General features: G+C 63.9%; 1 protein-coding gene across 2 annotated transcripts in view; it reads right to left on the bottom strand.

The window, feature by feature from the left end:
• Nucleotides 1–21,578, bottom strand: part of SLC9A3 (solute carrier family 9 member A3) — a gene marked incomplete at both ends in the record, with an annotated part of 42,005 nt that overhangs the window by 4,271 nt on the left and 16,156 nt on the right. The window contains 9 exons of one of the 2 annotated variants that reach the window (XM_080804620.1): nt 327–456; nt 1,610–1,680; nt 1,762–1,851; nt 2,263–2,465; nt 3,303–3,523; nt 4,189–4,366; nt 4,965–5,043; nt 6,848–7,008; nt 9,350–9,652. In XM_080804620.1, the coding sequence (XP_080660746.1) occupies nt 327–456; nt 1,610–1,680; nt 1,762–1,851; nt 2,263–2,465; nt 3,303–3,523; nt 4,189–4,366; nt 4,965–5,043; nt 6,848–7,008; nt 9,350–9,652 (1,436 nt within the window). The remainder of the gene's footprint in view (nt 1–326; nt 457–1,609; nt 1,681–1,761; nt 1,852–2,262; nt 2,466–3,302; nt 3,524–4,188; nt 4,367–4,964; nt 5,044–6,847; nt 7,009–9,349; nt 9,653–21,578) is intronic. The other variant, XM_080804621.1, reaches the window with a different exon arrangement.

Genomic DNA, 21,578 nt, shown 5'->3' with positions numbered 1-21,578 from the left:
TGCGTGAACGCGTGTGCACCTACACGTCGGGGGGCACGACTCCGTAGGCCCTGCTTGTTTTCCGTCTCGGACCCACCAGACCACAGAGCATCTTGAGAGCCGCAGGGAGGCCTCTGTGCCTCAGCTCCCACAGCCGTCCTCGGGGTGTTGGAGGACCCAGGAACTTTACGTGGTGAACTTGTGGCAGTCCCAGCGCGCTCCTGCCTGGGCCTCAGGGTGCAGGGCCTTCCCTCCCTGGCCCGCCGTCCCAGACCCCAATGGCTGTCCACACCCCGCGGCTGGGTGTTGTTTCAGCCACCAACTCCGACAGGAGAATGTTCTGGTACCTCAGCCACATAGCTGATAGCGTCTTTCAAGTTGAGCTCGTGGAAAACATTCAGGATCCGATCTCGAGACTTCTGTGCCGACCGTCTCATGAGGATTTTGCTGAGGAATTTCCTATCAAAATTGGACCACCTGGGGGGTCAAGCCAACACGATGTCAGCACCTGGACTGGCTGTAGGCAAGGCCCCAGGACGGACGAGGACCCTGGCAGCGCGTGGGGGCGTGCCCCCCCACCCCCCAGACTCGCAGGGACATAGTCTCCAAGGGACTGAGACACAGGAGACACCCCCCTCCCACCAACCCTGATTTTCACTTACTGTAACAAGTCAACTCACAAAGGTGACTTTTAAGATAAAAGGAATAACCCTCAGGGGTGTAATTTCTCGTCTGTGCTGTGCCTCCCTTCCTGTCTGAAGGCACGTGTCACGAGAATGTGTGTCAAATTCTGGATTCTGTTTTCTCATTTACTACAACGTTGCTAAGCTTTCCAACTGACTACCTGGCCCTCTGGAAAGGCCGAGGCCAGGTGAGGGCAGGGCCCCGGGGGCCTGGCTACAGGGAAGGGGGCACACATTCTGCCTGCAGAGGCATGGACTGGGGGAGGAGGAAGCCCTGAGCCCCCTCACTAGGAGAGCCCCAGGCTGGTGGGAAGGAGGCTTTAAATCCAACCCAGTTAGGGTACGGCCGGTCCTGTGGGTCAGAAGAGGGGGTAGCCAGGCGAGACTTGAAGAGGAGCGTCTGGCAGAAGCCCAACGGCCATGAGCTAGACGGACACGGTGGGGAGGGGGGAAGAGGGGGACCCACTGGGAGGAGGAGCCTGGGGGAGTCCCGGGGGGCGGGGGGCCCCAGGAGAAGGAGGGGCTCCTGAGGGAGAGGGGTCCCAGAGGCAGAGGGTCCCAGGGGCGTCCTGGGAGAGGAGGAGTCCCAGGGGAAGGAAGGGGTCCAGAGGGAGGGGGTTTCCTAGAGGAGAGTGTCCAGGAGGAGAGATGCCAGGGGCAGTAGGGGGACCGGGAGGGGGAGTCCCAGGGAGAGGAGGGAGTTCAGGGGGAACAGGAGTCCCAAGGGGTGGGGGTCTCGGACAGTTAGGCAAGCACCCTCCCGGCTCCTGCTGAGGGCAGAGTTCCTCAGTTAGCGAGCGCTCTGCGAGGCTGTTTTATGGGGAAGATCGGCGGCTCTTTCTACCCTGTGGTCCTCCCGGGAAAGGCCGAGGGAGGGAGGCCGACAGTGAAGAGACGCCTCCGGATATCCCCGTTTCAGCCCAGCCGGGGCACCTGCGGCCGCTTACTTATCACGGAGGTAGTTGTGTCCAATTTGCCCCGATATGTCCTCAATGGCTGAAAGGATGTGGTCGAAAGCCTTTCGCGGGAAAGAGAAGTGGGTGAGCATCCCCTGGAGAAACACCAGTGCCCTGCCCCCACCCGCCCGCCGGCCCACTACCCGGCCGTGCAGCTTCTCGTTGAGTTTGGGCTCCCGGTGTTCGCTCCTTTTCACCTTCAGCCACTGCACCAGGGGCTTGATGGTCAGGCCCTGGAAGACGGGGGTCGACCCTGGAGGCAGGCAGGCTCCAGCCCGGGGACCCGGCCGGCCCACTGAGCCCCCAGTGTGTGAGTCCACGGCCACCCGCTGGAGCGCACGGACCTGACCCTGCTCGGAGGGCCCCCCGTCGGCTCCCTCAGATTGTCCAAGTGGGACCCTCCCCCGCGCGCGTCTGGTCCGTGAAACGTTAACTGGGGCTCTGTTGGCCGGGGCAGCACAGGAAGGACATTTTTAGGCCAAATCGCGCTGCATCCCCTGTGGGGCCGCATGAAAACCTACAAAACGGCTCCTAGTTACTAAAATAGTAAAAAGCAATTAGGGCCTGGAGGCTGGAGAGGCCGGTCCCCGCACAGGGCCGGCCTGGCGAGGTCGGGGGACGGGCAGAGCGGGCGCTCGGCCTACCTGGAAGATGACCGTGAAGAAGACCACGATGATGGTCGTGCTGACAAACAGGTTCCTCTCCTTCACCTTCTTCTCATCCAGAAGGACGACCAGAGCGAAGGCCACGGCCCCGCGCAGGCCGCCGTAGGACATGACCACCTGGTCTATGATCTCCAGCTGCACCATCCGGTACCGGTTCAGGACCCAGGTCTGCAGGACGACACCTGCCGGTGGGGATGCACTGAGCGCGCACCACCCCCCTCACGCCCCGCGCTCCGGGAGCCGCCTCGCCCCCTCCTCGGATCCCCTGCTCGGGCACTGGCGGTGAGGGCGCCGGCTCCTGCCGAGCATGTCAGGAGAACGTGCCCTGTGGCCCTGCTCTCCACACAGCCCCCTCCCTGCATACCTGCTCTCTCCCGGCCACGGGTCCGACCTGCCCAGTGACCCAGGCGGCAAAGGAGGCCTCGTGTCCTAGGACCACCGACCCTGCCTGACTCTGGTGGCCCCCACTAAGGACAGGCCGAGAGCGGGTGGTGGTCCCACCACTACCCCAATAGTGGGCCACAAGGGTCACAGCGGGCAGCAGGCCCCCTACCTCATGGGAGCCTCCATCGGCTTCCTCAACGATGACATCCAGAGTGAGTCAAGGGGAAACCAAACGGGTTCCCCTAAGTTCTAGAACTTTCCACCCCACCCCCCACCTATGCTATCACCATCTCAAGATGACAAGGCCAGGAAGCAAGCCTGAAACTTCATTGCAGATAACCATGACCTGGCCATGCTGCGGCTCCCCAGGGACCCCCGAACCCTCCACAGCCTCCCCACAGCCGGTCCCCACTGTCCACCTTCCACTGTCCTCACCCTCCCCACTGCCCCCCATCGACCCTCACCCTCCAACACCCAGATCCTCCAGCATTCCTGTCATTGTGCCTCCTCCCCCTCCTCCCCATCCCCCATCATGTCCCCTCCTCCCCGTCCCCCCCCTGCTACTCCCCATCTCCCCGGCACCCTGTCGCCTTCCCCGACGCTCCCTCGTCCCCACCGTCCCCCAGCACCCTCACCGACAGCCCGGTACACAGAGATGAAGACCAGGGTCAGGAGCACGAAGGCTGTGTTCCACTTCCAGATGAGGGGGTTGACGGCCGAGATGCCCAGGAACATGAAGATGATGGTCTCGGCCCCGCTGGCCAGCATCTTCATGGTGTACCTCACGGTGGTGGCCGACTGCTCCGAGATGTTGGCCTTTACGTACTTCTGGCAGCAGATGCCGCAGAAGGTGATGCTGGGGACGGGACGAGCGCTGTGAGCCTGGGGGCCGAGACCCCGTCCGCACGGGGACGTGGGCCCGGGTCCTGGGCGCGCACCCCCCGCGCTGACCAACCCCTGGCTCGGAGCTGGGCCTCCCCACACCCCAAGACCCGAACCCTGAGCCACCCAGTGGGCTGCCCCAGCGTCTTCCACACTCCGGCGGCCGCTGGCTCTTGGGGGGGGGGGCGGCTGCCGGGGCAGATTTGGGTCACAGGGTGTTGGCCAGCCTCCTGCCCGGGCACCCAAAGAGGCTGTGTGTAGGCAGAGCTCAAGGGCAGCTCTGTGAAAACGCCAACTCCTGGTTTAAAACCTGAATAGACCAGATTCTTCACACCCACAGCGACTGCTCGCCCCTCACAGGGAAGTGGGCCAGGCGCACGGGGGCTGGAGGGGACGGGAGGGCAGCGCCCCGGGAAGGGAGGGGCCGTCCCCTTTCTCCCTCCCCCCCTCCCCCCCTCCCCCACCCCCCGCATACCAGCAAGTGGCAGGGTCGACAGGGACAGGGACGGCCCCTCCCTGCCCCCCTTCGCCTCCTCCCCTTCCTTCCCCTCCCCCTCCCCCCCCGCCCCTGCACACGAGCACGGCACTGGACACGGCGCGGCTGTGGCGGCCTGGGCCGTGGGAGTGCGGGGAACTCACGCCAGGATGGCGGACAGCGACAGCATCTCGGACGTGAGGTAGGACAGGTAAGAGATGACAAACACGAAGCCCGGCTCGATGATGCGCACGTGCTTGGTGAAGCGGGTCACCAGCGAGAGCAGGAAGGCGAAGACGACGCCCACCAGCGTGCCCCCCAGGCTCACCACGAAGAAGGACACTGCGGGCAAGGGCGCCGGCTGAACCGCCTGAAAGGCCCTTTGTGGCCGGGCGTGGCTGGCCCGTGTGGGCGCAGCCGTCCGTCCTTCCAGACCACTCCTCACGTGGGTTGCCTGGTAACCCCACAGAGGCGCCGACAACTCGGCACACAAGAGGCCGGTTCTCCTCTGAGAGGCCGGCAGGCACGCGGAGAGCGGGGAGGCCTGGCCCCCCTCGCCCGTCGCGGAGAAAGCCCGAGAACGCAGCTGCGGGCAGGCTTGTCCCTGGGCCCCCAGGACAGCCCGGCTGCCATCGTCCCTGCCCAGAGAAATGTTCACCCAGGACCACGGAGGACACCAGGTCCGCGTCCTCCAACCAGACGTGCTGGTCTCATGGGACAGCAGCCCTTGCCTCCCCAGGACCCAACGGAATTGTGCGCCTGAAACACACTGGGGACAGGAGGGAGCTTTCACCAAAGGTTCCAAGTGGAAATGTCTTTTCCCACACAGGCTGTGGGTCCCAGAGGCAGGCCTGGTGCCAAAGCCTGGAGGTGGTCCCCACGTTGGAGAGGAGACATGGCCCCCACAGTCCCCAGATGCATGGACCCACCAGCCACACACCTATGCCTTTCACGCAATCCACGCCAGTCACCTTGTCACCACCCAGCGTCACGAAAGATTCAAACACGTTGTAGAGGACCTGGGGGCGACAGAGACAAGCATGACATCGGTCAGCCCTCTGCCAGCGCTCAGCCCTCCCGGACTCGGGCCCCAGGCCTTGAGGACTTGGGCCGGATGGAGCAGCCTAGGGCAGCCGCCAAAACTCTCTGAGAGGAAACCGTCATGGGGCAACACGGTCAATAAGACGAAACCCGGAGATGAGGCGACAGGTGGGACGGGAGAGGCAGAAGAACCTTCTAGAAGGAACTAGAACCTTCAGGAGCAAACCTGCCCTTTTCCGGCACTCAGCAAAGCACAAAGCCCCCCACCACCTGGAACTCTGTTTTGTTTTCCTAGATGAAGCCAGAATTTCGTTTTTCGTGACTTCACGACTGCGCTGACTCCTGGTCATGGGGCCACACCCCTGATGTCCCTGCATGTCCTCATTTAAACTGTGACCCATCAAGATATTCGAGATGAAAAGCTCAACAACCGTACGCCAGGCTCAGCCCGGGTTTCCCGGGCCTCCTGACGACGCGCCGCTCCACACGCCGGGCCGAGGGGCTGCCGTGGGCCACAAGCCCGCCTCGCCAAGTCTGCTCCAGGGGGCCAAGGACCCCAAAAGGCAGGGTGTGCACCAGGAGGGATGGCGGGCTTGAGGCTGTCCTGGTGGGGGGCAGGGCCTGGGCCTCCAGGGGCCTTGGGGGCTGGACCCCGGCTCTGGTGTCTCCACGGAAATGCAGCGGGGGGAGAGGGAGCCTCCGGTAGGGCTGTGTGGGGAGCTCTGCGGGGAGCTCCGGGGCTCGGCCGGGGTTCGTGCTCCCACAGAGAAGCGAGGCCAGGGCACAGAGCGGCACAGCCTCTGAGGGGCTGTGGGTTACGTTTCTGATCAAGTTCCAAATTAACCCCCCATTCCCCCCGAGAACCTCTTCTCCGCTGCATTAGAAATCAGGTGCGGCGCAGCCTGAGGACTGCCCAGTCTCCTGAACACCGATGGGACCGGAGGACGGGGTTCCTCAGAGACGCCGCTGCTACAGACGGATCTTCATAGCCTGCTGTGCGTGCAAAGCCCCGGCACGGCACGAGGCGAGGGGCTGGTGAGGCCAGGCCCCCGGGCCCAGAGCGGCTGCTGGACACCCAGCGCGGCCGGCGGCGTGGGGAGGGCGCTCCGCCCCCCAGAGCGCGCTCGCACGGAGCGCGTGGCCCGGGTCAGGGATGGATTTCGAGAACTCTGTGCCCTGGGCTGCTGAGATGCATCCCCCCGTTCCGTGACGCCTCTGCTCCGGCGGCGGCGGCTGTGGCCTCGCACCCAAGCCGAGCGAGGGTCCTCCGGCCCCCGCCCGCCCGCAGGGGCCCGCCGCGCTCCCTCCTGAAGAGAGCGGCCTTCGCGCACACGACCCGCGCTCGCCCGTCCTCCTCCTCCGTTCTGAGCAGATCTTGCCGTCCGCCTCTCCGCCGGCTCCCCCCGGGGACTCGGGAACGGGCGGCCTGGAGTCCGGACCCAGAGAGGCGTCCTGCTCCGGGACCCGGGCGGCGGGGCTGACAGGTGGCTGCCGCGAAGGCGGGAGAACGGGCGAGGGACCGAGCAGGGAGGCCGCCCCTCCGAGCCAGCGGGCGGCGAGGCAAGGGAGGCGTGGGCCAGGGGTCGGCGCGGGAGAGCCTGCGGTGGAGCTGCGAGCAGACCGAGCCCCTCACACAGACCCGGCCTCCGTGTGTCCTCCAGGCCGCTTCCTCGGCCCTCTCCGCCGAGGGCCACTGTGGTCACAGAGTGACCCCGGTCCTCCCTACCGGCAGCTCTGAGATGCTCTGTGCTAAGTCCCAGAGCCCGCCCGGCCCCCGCTCACCACAGTGACGGCGTCGTTCAGCAGTGACTCCCCGAAGACAATGATGAACAGGACCTCGTTGACGTGCACCTCCTCGAACACGGCCAGGACGGCCACCGGGTCCACGGCGGCGATCAGGCTGCCGAACAGGAGGAGGTCCAGCAGTCCGATGTTCAGGTCCCCTGCGAGACAGCGGCGCCGTCAGCGAGAGCCCTTCGGGGCCTGGAAAGAATGAGGACCTCGGAGCCAGGGACACTTCCTTCCCTCGGCCTCGGGGGGCTGCCTCGGACTGCTGCCCTGCTGACGGCTCTGTTGGAGGCCTCTCAGGACGGGGACTTGGGTTCTCTTAGCCGTGGGGTCGGCCGGCTCTGATAACCTGGGTCCCACTGCCTGCCGCCCTCCCATGGGCTCCCACGGCCTTCCGGAACGGTGGGTCTCACCCCAGTGGGGACTGACCGCCCTGCTTCTTCCCTTCCCCTCCCCTGGGCCTGGCTGCTCCCCTCTGGGAGGTTGCTACAAGCAGACGAGGGGCTGGGGGTGTCCGGCCAGGCCCAGCATGGCATCAGAGCCCTGCCCTGGGCCGTCGCTGTCCGGGGACACGGTGGTGTAAGTGCTGGGGAGGTGGTCGGGGCTTGACGCGGTGGGGAGCGGCCTCCCTGGGAAGTGGCTTCTCAGCCCAGATCAGAGCCACCAGGACAAGCCTGAGGGGAGGAGAAGGATGGGGGCCGGGGAGGGTCGGGCCTCACAGGGTCTGGGGAAAGCCTGGGGCCTCCAGCGGGAGGGGTTTCCAGGCGGGTCTGAGGAAGAAGGGAGATGAGGGCTCGGAGAGCAGGGGCCTTGTAGGTGCTCAGAGCTCAGCCTCGCTTGCTTCTGGCAGCGGCCCAGGGTCGCGCCGAGAGGCACTCTCCAGCGTCTCTGTCCTTCCGGGTCCATCTCAGTCTCCAGAGCCGCTCTGGGGGACAGGCACACCCCGGCAGCTGTCCTCCCTGGACAAAAGCTCAGGGACCCGCCTATGGTTGCCTGTACATGCTCTGTTCGGGACACACACCTCCCCCCCGGGCTGAGTGGGCTTAAACAGACCCCTGGGGGCAGTCAGGCCTAGGCCGTGGCAGAGGCCCACCGGGGCGGGGAAGGTGGAAACCGTGTGGGCTGGACGCCTGCGGCCAAGGGCCGCCTCCAGGTCCAGGACCTGGGGGGGGGGCTTCCTCGCCCTCGAGGTCTGGCCGGGCGCATTCGGCCCCACGTCACCCTGGGGGGTTCTCCGGGTCTGGCCTAGGGATGGTGCCTAGGGAGGCTCAAAGGGGCGTGCGAGCTCCCACGGGCTGAGGACAAAGTCCTGCGACGGCCCATGGGCCAGGCCAGGAGGCAGTTCCCGCCGGGGCCCTCTGGCCTCTTTTTCTCTGTGCCTGTCCTTTGTCACCAAGGCCCTAAGGCCCTGATCCCCCCGGGGAGCGATGTACAGACTTCCTTCAGTCACATGGAAACCACTGTCCGGGCCCACCCCTAGGAGTCTGGTCCACGCAGGTAGGGTGTTTGGGGCCAAGGCTGAGCGCACAGACCCCCGCTTCTCCACGGTCGCCGCCAACGCCATGAGCTCGCGATGCAGACCCACGTCGCGGACGGGCAGCAGCCCCAGAGCGGGCCGTTCTCCCCTGTGCAAGGCTCGGGTGAGGCTCGGGTGAGGCTCGGGTGAGGCTCGGGTGAGCCCCGGCCTCGCCTCCTCTAGTTTCCCAGGTGGATAGTGGCTCACGCCCTGGTGGGTGGGGTGCCGCTCGGCTCTTGGCCAGGGCTGAGTTAAGAACACGGATGGCAGGAGACACGGGCTGGGGAAGCCGCCGTGGACGCACAGATCCCGTGACCCAGCGGCCACCGCGAGGTTCTCCTGCAAGCTTGGGGGGAACGACCCAATCTTTGTGCTCAGGTGTGTGTCTACCAGGGGCCCTCAACCTGGCCTCTGCCAGAGGGCCCTCCCCACCCCGGGTGCTCGGTGCAGGGAAGCGAGCCCCAGCCCCACCTGCGGGGAGGGACAGCTGCTCCACGGTCCCACCCACCCTGCCCACCTGCTAACCTGGTTGGACAGGATTTCATTCCCAAGCAGGACACAAGCCTCAGCCCGGAGATGCCCAGACAGCTTGTTGTTTACTAATTAAACCTTCTTTTAAACATACCAAGGTGGTAAGTGAACCCACCAGTGAGGTTTGTCACCCTGAACACTCACCCCTCTCTGGGTCTGGATCGTGTGTATCTGAGCATCCTTAAGCAGAGCTGCCCACACCCTTCTCCTGCAGAGCCCACCCCGGGAACACCCCCAGGACCCCGCCCCGAGGACCCCACCCCGAGAACACCCCCCAGGACCCCGCCCCGAGGACCCCACCCCGAGAACACCCCCCAGGACCCCACCCCGAGGACCCCACCCCGAGAACACCCCCCAGGACCCCGCCCTGAGGACCCCACCCCGAGGATGACCCTGTCCCAAGCACCCACCACCCCAAGGACGCCCCCGTGGACGCCGTGCCCGCTCACCCATCAGGCCGCTGAGGAACACGCCGTAGAGGGACAGTCCGGTGGTGGCCGCGTTCCACACGGTGCCGACGACGGCGTACAGCAGGATGGTGCCCAGGTTCCCGAAGAAGAGCCGGTTGGGCATGAAGTAGCCGGCGTCCAGCACGATGGGAGGCAGCAGGTAGAAGAAGAAGACGGTGGGCGTCAGCGTGAAGGAGGCAATGTGGTCGGCGGCCCAGACGATGCCGCCCAGCACCAGGCCCAAGACGATGAGCAGCGCGCTCTCGGGGACGACGCTGGTGACCTTGTGCGACAGATGGAAACCTGTGGGGGAGGGGGCGGTCAGGGCACGGGGACCCCTCCACGTGGACTGGGCGGATCCGGGGCCCCTGCAGCCCCTTCCCCCACAGGTGGGTTTCCCTCTGGAAACGCAGCGGCTGCAGGACGGACCAACCTCCTGGGCCTCCCTGCTCACACCTGGGAGGGGGTCGAGCCAGCCACCTCTCTGGGGTCTGCCGGGGGGCTCTGTGGACGCACAGGCCAGCAGCCTGGCAGGGGCTCTGCCAGCTCACAGGACAGACATCTGGGTCTGTGGATGCTTCCCTCTGGCCCCAGTCATGCGGTCCCCTCGGGGCCAGGGCCCAGGGACAGCTGCCCCGGGGACTCGCCTCTCCCCTGGGCAGCCCACAAGACTGGTGAGGAGGTGGGCTCGGGGGCAGGGACGGCCTCCCGTGACACAGTCAGTCCGGAGGGGCGGCCCCAGGTCCTGAGAACAGAAGGCCTGAGCTGGGGGGCAGAGCCCAGGGCACCCACAACCCCCGGGGCCCACATGGCCCCTTCCGGCCCTCTGAACGGGGCTGCCCGCTGCGACCATCGTCCCTCCGACCTCATCCAGCTCGTCTGGAGGTGCTGGAGCCCGTGCCCGGCTTGAGGCCTCACAGCATTTGCCTTGGGGGGACCAGCCCCTTCCTGGCTCTCTGGAGGACACAGTCCCCTGGGAATAGAGCTTTCGGGGTCAGGGTCTCGCGGGTCCCCCACAGACACTAGCTCCATGGCCCCTGTGCGAGCTTGCAGGGGTGGAGGAGACAGTGGGGCCCCAGGGGTGAGCAAGCCAGCCCCACAGACCTATGGGGGACCACTTCTCCCGTTTGGAGACTCAGGGGAGCAGTGAGGAGAACCTGATGTTGACCCTGACCTCACCACGACTGGGATGCGGACCAGAGAGCCTGGCTCCAGCGGCCTCTGGGAGACTTGGGGTAATTCCCTTCCCTTTCGCCAAGGCTCTGTGCATGGAGAAGCCTTCTTGGAAAGCCAAAGGAGGGCTGTCCTCTGAGGAGTCCCAGCTGCCCGCTGACCCGGCCTATCTTGGGGGGCCGGCCCACTGGGCCCGGACGGTTCTGGTCTCACCTGCCCTTCCCTCCAGGCTGCCTGCCTGAGCGCTGCTCTCCCTCCCTGGCCTGTTGAACGATGGGGTCATCATGGGGGTCGGATGCCGGCTCTGGAGGGGACTCCCTGAGGGCTAGTTCTGTCCCTCCTGCACGGCCCCCACGTCTGCTGGAGAAGCAGAGTGCCAGCGGCCCAAACAGACCCTTCTTGGTGTGCCCCAGGGTCACCGACGCGCTTGGTCACCGTGCTCTGGGAAGGACCAGGCCTCTGCGTGTGGAGGCAGAAGGGGTTAGTGCTTCTGGGATCTGAGAATCTGCTGGGTTATCCCTGCTCCCACGCCCTGAAGGCTCTCGGCTCTCCTGGATCCCCGCCACGGCCGCACTCCCCGACTCCCGTCAACTTCCGCTCTTCCTTCTGAAAATTTTCACACTGCTCAGGGGAAGACAGCGTCCCTGCTCCCCAAGACAGAGCCTCCCAGGAGGCCGGTGAAGGAAGGCCCATGGAGGGAGGCCGGCACCTTGACACTGCCACGTGACCGACGATTACCAAACCACACCGGGGCAAGTGTGACAAATGGCACGAGGCAGTGGCTGCCCAGAATGACGGACGGCAGTTTCCTTAGAAGCCCTCAGGGCCGCCAGCCAGTCGCAGGAGAACGTCCGGAGGTTCTGGCCTCACTGGGGCGTCCTGGCCCTGCGTGCCTGAAGGGGGAGTGGGCTCAGCCTGGAAGGGGCACGGGGTGGGCCGGGGAGGACAGGTGTCCAGCACTGGGCTGCCCGGGCCTGGCTCTCCTCACACACAGCCGGCCCAAGGCCCCGGTCCTTGGTGGCACATGGTGCCCCAGAGGTGGGCTCAAGGGGCTGGCAGCCAGCAAGCCTGTCGGGAGCGGGGGGCTCCCCGATGCTTTGGGAGGCGAGGGAGCAGCGCCCGAAGCCCTTGCCAGCCTGGGCCCTGCTGGGTTATCCCTGCTCCCACAGTCAGGACCCCAGGCTTCAAGGGCTCTGCTTTCTAACAGACCCCAGCACGGGGCTGTCACAGCAAGGTCTGGGGTACGGGTCCCCTCTCTTGGGAGCCTCTCTGTTCGTTTGTTCATGTCCAGAGACAGCCGGGTTCGTAACTCCCTCTGTCCCAGCGGGCTTGGCACCCAGAAGCTGTGTTAACGAAGCCCCTGGCCCCTGTCCAGAGCCGGTGGCCCTGCAGGCGGGGCCCTCTTGGGGTCGCACTCAGCTTTGGCCTGTATCTCTGTCCTCGGTAGGGCGGCGGGCAGGGGTGCCTTTCTCTGAGGTGGACGCCATGCCCTCTCCTGCCCCCACGACTGTCCGCAAACCCAAGGCCACAGGGGCTCCTTGTACTGCCCACCACGCTCCTGCTTTCTAGAAGGTGTGCCCCTGGCCGGGCTGCGCAAGGGGTCACACTTGTGACAAGCTCCTAGACGCCCCTCTCGCCTCTCCAGGATCAGGACAGTGCCTCTCCGGGCTGGCCACCGAGCAGCACTGGCGCGTGGGCCTCTCCGAGGATGGGGTCCACGGCGTGTCCTCGCGAGCTCTGAGCACCGCGGGTGGCGTCAGGCTGGGGGCACCGAATGCCCTCGGATTGCTGGAAAGCCCCAGAGCTGGCCTCAGGTCACGCCGCTGAGGACTCAGGCTTTAGTCACAGTCTCTCCCCGAGTTAGAGATTCACACAGGACACTGGTTTGGTCAGTTCGCCGCTGGTGCCCAGAACCCGGTTTGTCTAACAGGAGGACACGGCATGGACGGCAGGGCCCAGCCCTCAGGCGCACCCCTGTGCGGCGGCCGTCACCAGACGACCTTGTGAACTTGGGAAACGGATGGATGAGAGGCGAGCGGACCTCAGACCCGGCGCTCCCGCTCCGAAGTCAGCCCAGGAAGTGGGCGGGGAGGGCGCGGAGCTGTTCACTCACCGAGAGCCCTAAGCGCACACACGGGGCGGCGGACAGGCGCGGCCGTCCCGACCTCCGGCGCCCCGAGGCTGGACGCACCGCGTGAGCATGTGCTGCTGGGGGGCTCGCAGGCCTGCGTGTCTCAGTCCAGAGAGTGTCCGCGACCGAGAGACGCACCTGTGACGGCTGCCCACGCGGGGGACGCGGCTGCCCACGCGCCGGGGAGGCACGCAGCGGCGTCTGCTGGCGGCTTTGGTGTAACTGTCCTGTTCTGAGGGAGCTGTGAGCATCTCCCCACGCCCGGGGGACCGTCCGTCCCTCTCTGCGAGCTGCTTGTTCCCGGCGTGCGCTGCTCCTTCGCTCGGGGACGAGGCCGCTCGCGCCCGGGGCCGGTCCCTGCACCGTCGAGGTCGAGGCGCCGTCGCTCACGTCTTCCCTTCCCGCGCGGGGTTTCGGTGGCGCAGACGTCCGTGTAGGGAAACTTGCCGGCCTCGCTTTCGTGGCTTCTGAGTTCAGTGCCCTAGAATAAGCCGTTTGTACGTCCGGGTTTCCTAACCCACTTTCAACGTTCCACTTGGCTTTAGCAAAGAAAACCTTTAAAAATCATTGTGAAACGGAAGGACGCGCCTAACCGCAGAGAGAGTCTCCCGCACCGAAGTCCGCTCCCGAATTCCCTCGCTTCTCTGCGCTCACACCGCCCTTCCGGCTCCTTCTCTGCGCCCGCCGGCTCGCGTCTTCCTGCGGCGGCCCTCGTCGGGACCAGCCCGCCGGGCGGGGTCCTGGGGTCGCACACGCTGGGGCTCTGGGCTCTGAGCGAGCCCAGAGCAGGGAACGGGTGGCCTGGGTTTTCTGCAGCTCACCCCGACGGGCGCCAGTTTGCTTGTCCGGTCCGTCTGTCGGGAGAACCTTTCCGTCCGGGAGAACAGCCCTGCAGCCAGGACAGGTCTTCACGCCGATTCCCGTCTCCCCCAGTGCTGGGGTGGCCCTTCGGATCCTCCGTGTGGGGCGGCTTCCTGCGGGCTCCCCACCGCCCGCCGCGGCGGCCCGTCTCAGGTGTGCGTCCACGGCCCACACCCAGCGCGGTCCTTGACCCCGGGGCAGAAGGCGGCGCGCCCCTGGCCGGCAAGGGAAGCTCCCCTCTGGGGTCGGTGGCCCCCAGACCGCACCACTCATTCTCCAGACTGTCCCCCCACCTGTCGTCTGGTCCCTGTGGTCCCTGCGCCCGCGGCAATCTCTCGGGCCTTCCGGTCGGCAGCTGCTCACGCTAAGCGATCCCGCTCCTGCACTTGCCTCTGGTCTCACACCACGTGTTTCCCCCACGAAAACCCTCCCGAACCGTTTCCCTGTTCCTTCTCCCCTGGAATGTCTGCGTTTGCGCCGACGCTTTCCTGGGACGTAAGCTCTGTGGGGACTTTCCTTCTGTTCCCTGGGTCACGTTTTCGGCCAGGTGGGGTCCCTTCCCCTCCCTGCACCATCGGCACGGCCGCCAGGCGCTTCTCTGTCCTGTTGGGACCCGGCCTCACGCGCCCTGCCTTCGCTGATGCGGGGTCAGCCTTCAGCCTCCGATGGGCCCACGAGAGCTACCGATCGGGGTGGGATGCTGCCGTCCTTGTCCTGTGGGCCGAGAGCGTGGCAGTGAGCAGTGGGGGGAGCCCCGGGGCCCTCGTTCTGGGCTCCAGCTTGGCCCCCACGGGAGCTGCTCCTTCCAGGCTTGGCACACGGCTGCCTGTCGGGAGGGAGCGGGACAGCGTCGAGTGGCCGGGGTCTCTGGTTGGGAATTCTTCAAGAGCGAGGGTGGCTGGCCTGAGACTGGCCGGGCCTGTGGGCGGCTCTCCCCATCACCTGTGACCCTTCAGACGGCGGCTGCATTGTAATGAGCTAATTAAGTGGAAGACTTGATTGATTCTAAGTGGCAATTTGCTGGTGGTTCAGCCATTAAGCACATAATGGGCATTTTAGGAGCCGGTAAGCCGAGCTCTGCCGGAGGTGCCCTGTGGCTCCCGGTGCGGGCTGGGAACCTGGATGGACCCAGCAGGGGTGCGGCTCCCAGCTGGGGCGAACCCTTCCCACAACGCTGTACATCGTTGGGTCACCATGGAAATCCCCGACGCAGGGTGGGGGCTGTGGATCTCTGTCTACAGCCCAGCCCCCTGACTCTGCAGCCCTGCTGGCTGGTCTGGGCCTCTGGGGAGCGGGGAGGGCAGGGCAGGGGTTCGGAGAGCAGGAACGGGGTGCCAGGCGCCTCACCACGGTCCCTGTCAGCAGAACACAGTACCTCAGTCCACGCTGCAGGGGCCACGGGCTCCGGGGGGCTTGGCCACCAAGACTACAACAGTGGATGGAAAGATCCTAATTCCCTCCCAACCCTTGTTTGCTTCACCTCCAAAGACAGGACCCATCAAAGGCAACCCTGAGAGGAAACTTGGAGCTCTGGGGCCTCCGCATCTGGCCTGCCCCAGAACCTAAGCTGCGAACACAGAGAGAGGCCACGCGCCCTCAGGGTGGCCGTGACCTTGGGAAGCAATCAGGCGGTGCAACCTTCCACGTCAAGATTCCACTGCCTTTGCTGGGGAGAAGCCAACCCCGGCGGCTGGAAGGGCAGAGGGCGCGAAAGGCTTCGAGGAGCCGTGACCTCGAGGAGCAGCTGACCTCTCCCTCCGTGTGTCTCGCCGAGGGGGAGGGTAGCCAGTGGTCCCGCACACGCACCAGCTGTGCTGTGAGACGCGCTGGGCCTGGCAGTGGCAGGGCGACAACGGGGACGGAGATCTGCAGAACAGTGGCGGTTCCCCACACGCTCGCGGGGCAGCGGCTGACCAGTGTCCACGCCCGCTCAGCAAATATTTGAGGTGCTAATGCAGGAGAGCACGTGTGCACAGTCCCAGGACGGACACGACAGAGTGACAAGGACAGGAGAGGACAACGCCAAAGTGGGCCAAGGGAGCGTAGACCGCGGCGGGGGCGGGGAGTGAGGTGGGGTCCCCCCCCGCCCCCCCGCTGTGGCCGGTGCCTTCCAGCAAGGGCACAGTAACCCACAGCTAACCGACAGCTGAGGCCGGGAGCGTTACACCTAATTAAGCACAGACGCCCGGCTGAGGAAGGCAACGGCGCGGGAACACACGGGTTTAGCTGTAATTACGGAGCCCCGGACGGTGGGGAAGGTCAGGAGGTGCCCGCCGGCCGGCCAGCCGCTGCTGAAGCGCACCCCGACCGAGCAGCAAGGTCATTGCCGACGGCGTCACACCTCCTCGGGACGCAGCTGGGCCCCCGGGGTCAAGCCTTACCGTGGCCACCACCTCCAAGGATCTTAACAAAATTCAGCTGAGTCCACGCAAATGCGAGAGCACAGTAAATCCTCTGGTTTTACTTTAACGTGTCCGAGCCGAGCCGAAGGAACGCTGCCCGACAGGGTGACCAGACCAAGCAGGGCAGACCTTCCCGAGAGAAGAGTGGGGAGCGCTTAGGCACACCCGGGGGACCCCTTCACTCAGTAACACGAGCAGGTCAGGGCTGGACCTGAACTATCACACACCAAGGTCCACAGACACGCGTGCACACACAGAGACATACACACGCAGACAGAGAGACACATAGAAACAGACACAGACACACACAGAGACATAGAGACACACATACAGACACACAGACACACACAGACAGACACAGACACGCACACAGACACACAGACACACACAGACAGACACAGACACGCACCCCCGCAGGTGGGTCCCAGGACTCGCTCTACAGACCAGTGTGGGGTTCCTCCAGCACTTTCCCAGGATGGGGCTGCCTCTGGGCCCCCTCCCCACTCCACGAGGAGAGGCGCAGACCCCCTCGCTCCGACCTCCATGCCCCCTCACGAGGCAGCAGGTGGGGGTTACAGTAAGTGTGTCCGCTGCCAACCCTGGGCAGGAGGTGAAGATATCGACAGTGTCCTCAAATACTACCTCGCTGACCCACAGGCCGTGGCCGCAAGAGTGTCGCGAAGGAGTGCTCCGAGTTGTGGTCAGACGAGCCAGCCCGGCCGCTCCCCGGGGTGGGCCTGCTTCCGGGGCCCGGAGCCGAGCTCCGAGAGCAACGGGGTCCTTTCAGGACCGGCCCTGCTGCTCACAAACCAAACAACACTTTAAATGTTGCCGACTCACAAAACTCAAGCAGACTTTGTCCATTTTTTTAATTAAAAAATGGAAATTGTTGGGACGCCTGGGTGGCTCCGTGGGTTAAGCCTCTGCCTTCGGCTCAGGTCACGGTCTCGGGGTCCTGGGATCGAGCCCCGCATCGGGCTCTCTGCTCAGCGGGGAGCCTGCTTCCCCGCCCCCCCACCTGTCTCTCTGCCCACTTGTGATCTCTGTCTGTCAAATAAATAAATAAAATCTTCAGAACAAATGGGAATTGTTAATAGCTCTCCGGGAAGCAGCAGCTTCTTCCGTTCCGAGCCGCCGTGAACAAGAGAAGGAAGGTTGGGCCCCGGCTTCAAGCACTAGGGAGAGACCCAGAGCAGCGCTTTGATTTATAGAAAAGCCTCCTCCTGTGTTCAGAGGTGTCCGCCCCACAGGCTGTCCCTCGTAGGGTGGGCAAGACAGTAAGGCCACACGGCAGATGTTACCGATAATCCCACATGTAACTGCAGACACGCACCACAATGAACAGTAAGTGCTGTCAAGTGAGCTCACGAGCGTCCGGCCAACGGCTCGTCAGGCCGTCCACGCTGGCGTCATTCTCCCTGACCGCCCTCCCTCCTTCTCACCCCTTCTGCGGCAGGCTGCTTCTAGAGCGTTCCGAGTATAAAGGATCACGTGCTTTAGGCTTTGCTTTCTTATGATTTCATGGTGGCTCTAACTTAAATAAAGATTTGAGAGCAGGATCTCTGACAATTATAACTTTGGGGCCAGACACCGGTGGGGTGGACCCCCTGTACCATCCATCCCTGGAGAACAGCCGGCTAAACACCGTGGAGACATGGAAAGAGACACCGGAGGGCTCCAGACCTCGAAGGAAGGGGCGGCCTGTTTTCTTTTTTGTGTTTGTTTTTCTGACTTCCCTGTTCTTTATGGCTTTTTCCCAAGGACAAGCCCCAGCCAGGGTCTTGTGGAGCAGTTAAAACTCAAATAGAATCCTGTGGTCTCATTGGATGAACAGAGTGAGGACAGGGATGGGCACGGCTGCGGCAGCTGGGCAGCGTGAGGCCAAATCACCTTCTCTGCATGAACTCTTGCTGTGTTCCTGGCTGAGCCCTGAATTGCACACGAGAGGGACAAGCCCCCACCTCCCGTCACTACAGTTTTGGTCCATTCCTCGTCAAATGGCAATGCAGCAAACAGCTCTGCACAAATCAGAGCTCTCCAGAGGAACATAACCAAACACAGAGTCACCACAACACAGGAGCCGTGGTGTCCTGGGAACACTCCCAAATTGCCACAAGAATGAAGGAGCAGGAAATGGGACCCACACATCCACGGAGATCTCGAGATGATCGAGACATCGGATTTAGCAGACAAGGGTTTCAAAGGAGCTACTGTAACCGCGCTCAAGGATGTAAAGGAAAATACACTTCTACGGGATTAGAAAATGGTAAAGCTTGGTAGCAAAACAGAACAGGAGTCGGCACATTCCTTCCGTAAGAGCCAGACAGCGACCTGCACAGGTTTCGGGCTTCCCAGCGTGCCTGCGGCGGCGGCTCAGCCGTCTCGAGAACCGTCCCTACACAGGGAGCGGTGGTCACGGCTCTGCCCCAGGAAACTTGATCTACAGAAACATGTGGCCAGCCCACGTGCTGCAGTGTGCTGCGCCCCAAAATAGAAGAAATTTAAAAGAAGCAAATGAAAGTTCTAGAGTTGAAGAGTTCGATCTCTGAAGTAAGAGATCTGACAGAGAGGCCGACCAGCCGAGACGGGGGGAGAGACTGGGCTCTCCGAGTCCGACGGCTGGAGGTGGTCCCACCTCAGGGACAGGGACAAAAAAAGGAGTGAACAGAGCCTCGGGGCCCAGTGGGACAGTGTTGAAGGTCCAATGTGTGTGTCCATGGAGTCCCAGAGGTGAGGCGAGGGGCACGGGGCGGAGAAAAATCTGAGAAAGTCATGGTCCCAAATGTCCCCAGTTTGGCGAAAGACATAAACTCATAGATCTGAGAAATCCTTCCGGCTGGATGTTTGATTTCAGTTTCTACTGATCAGTCTTCCGGTGAACTTGGAGCAGGTCTGAGCAGAACTGAGGGTCCAGGGCAAGAAGTGTGGCAGAAGTGTGGCCGCGGACAGGCGACAGGGCTCTCATGAACAGATTCTCCCGTGGCGGGGGCAAGTTCAGGTCTTAGCGACCTTTACACCTTCCGGTGAGACTTCCAGTAAGGCCGTTTTCTCCGAGGACACCTTCTGTGCAGATACCAGGTGGGCAAGGTCCCAGGGTGCCGTGAAGGAGCCCGTGGGCACTCGTGCGGGCTGCCGTGGCCCTGTGGTCTCTGCTGTCAGGGTGTTCCCAGCGCCCGCTCCCGAAGCTGGGACTTTGTCGTGGGCTGCTGCCCGGGCGCAGAGCAGCGAGAAATGCTGGGGACTATTGACTCGGTACGGATGCGACCTCGCGGGAGGACAAAGGACTCCCTGAGGTGGGAAGACCACAGGCCGGCCGCCAGCCCGGGAGCCCGGCACAGGCGCCAGGTCCTGAGAGAAGCTGGACTGACGGGTGTGGGCAGACAGCGCCACCGGGACACTCCTCACGGCCATGGCTCTTGCGTCCCCCGCCTCCCGCCATCCGCGCCAGATGCAGGAGCGTCAGCGGCGAGGGCACAGCCTGCAGGGCGGGCTGGCTGGGAGCTGCCCCCGAAGCCTCGCCCTCACGCCAGCCCGAGAGCTGGGGCCCCCATGGGAGCGGCTCCTTCCCGGCTTCGGCTCCCAGGGACCTTAGCAAGCTATCATCATTTTATGCCTCCGGACTTGGCTTCCCCGTGATAAGAGGGTCATCAAGTCCTTTCTGGGATGTTGTAAAATGAAAGTCAGGATCTCGCGAGGGATGGATCACGAGCCTCTGCCCCAAGCCCGACGGGAACGGAAGGCGGAGATGTCACTTACGTTCTGTATTTTCAGTTTTCTGGTCAGGCCAGCAGGAAGGGGGGATATGAGGGTAGTGGACGTGGGTGCCCTGGGGTCTGCATACCTCAAGCGTCCTGCTCCCACGCGCATGGGCCCGGCACGAAGTTTGGGTGGAAAATGCGAGGACACAGAGAGTGTGCATGTGGGGGCAGGGCAGGCTTTCTGTGTCATCTCCTCCGGCCAGAGCCCCCAGCTGGCAAGCGCACCTCACAACGCCCTCCCGCCTTGGGCACCCATGCGCACGGTCCTGGACAAGGTGGCTCGACGTGGGTCAGCAAAGCCAGGGGCACAGGGCAAGCGTGCTGGCCTCGCTGGGCCCGGGGTGGGGGGCGCTCCTAGATGTGGCCCTCTGTGCAGAGAATCCCGTGAGTGAGCGTGGGAAGGCTGTGGGATATGCGAAATCGGTCCGTTTCCTACAAACCAGCCATGAAAGCCCGGAATTTGAAATTTGAAACACAATGCCGTTTATATCAGCACCCAAAAACAAACAAAAAATTTAAAAAAAACACCTTAGGTATGACTCTAACAGAATATGTCCAAGACCCACACGAGGAAAATGTCTAGACTTGGATGAAGACTTCCAGTAAAGCCTGCATTTATGTGCACCGAACAGAGTCCAGTCCACGCGCACAGACAGGAAGACTCGACAGGGTCAAGCTGTGAGTTCTTCCCGCAGGACCCGTGAACACAGTAAAGAGCTCCCGCCGGCGGTTGCATCACACGGACACACGAGAGACCCAGAACGGCCAGCACAGCCCCAGAGGATAACAAAGTCCAGGACGACGCCACCCGCCGGCTTCCAGACTCGCATACACCGCGGTAATGGAGTCGGCGCGGTGCCGGCGGAAGGACAGAGCCGCCGAGACAGACCCGCAGGAGCACGGTCCCTGCCCTCGGACAGAGGCGCGAAGACCGTCTCCGCAGCAAGCTGGGCCGGCCCGGCGGGGCGCGCGCGCGGCAGGAGGAGCGGGACGCAGACCTCACAGCCCCCACGGCGCGGGCCTCCAAACGCGGCGCGGGCCTCGGTGGCAAATGCGGCGTCGTAAACCTCCTAGAAGACGGAGTAAGAGGAGACCCGGCTGGCCCCGGTTTGGTGGTGACGTTTTAGATGCACCACCAGAGGCGCGACCCGTGAGAGCAGGAGCAGAGAAAGTGCCGCTCGCGGACCGTCAGACCGCCCGGTCCCTGGAGGACAGAGACGAGAGAACGAGGAGACCAGCCGCGGGCCGGGAGAAGACACGTCTGACGAAGGGTCTGCGTCCCGAACACACGAAGAGCTCGAACCTCAGTGAGAAGAGAGACGCCCGACTGAAAAGTGGGCGACAGATCGGCAGACACGTCAACCAAGAAGGTGCGCAGCTGGAACGTGGGCATCTGAGAGGATGCTCCGGGTCGTCTGTCATTAGGGACTTGCAGGTCAAAACGACGACGCACTACTGTGCGTCTCCCGACATGATTAAAGCCCCAAACACTGCGAGTGCCGGATGCCGGCCAGGGTGTGCAGCCGCGGGGGCGGCCGGGAACGCAGAACGGGTGCCACTTTGGAGGACAGCTCAGTGGCTTCCTACAAAACTAAACCTACCCTTACCGCGTGACCCAACAACCACGCTCCTTGGTATTCACACAAAGGCACTGAAACCTTATGTCCACACAAGAACCTGCACATGGACATTTGAGCAGCTCTGTTCACAAGGGCCAGAACTCGGGAGCAACCAAGGCCTTCCCCAGGGAGTGAAGGACGAACAAGTCTGCGACCCACAGACGGTATCATCTGGGCCCGAAGGAGTGAGCTATCGGGGCAGGAAAGTCCACGGATGAGTCTTCAAAGAAGTCCGTCTGCGTTCTGGACGCCCGGACAGCAGGATCCCAGGTCTGTGGCGTTCTG

Source organism: Martes martes, assembly GCF_963455335.1.
Source record: "Martes martes genome assembly, chromosome: 5".
Classification (NCBI taxonomy): domain Eukaryota; kingdom Metazoa; phylum Chordata; class Mammalia; order Carnivora; family Mustelidae; genus Martes; species Martes martes.
Note: the sequence above shows the minus strand (reverse complement) of the source record. Positions and strands in the feature narration are given on the sequence as shown.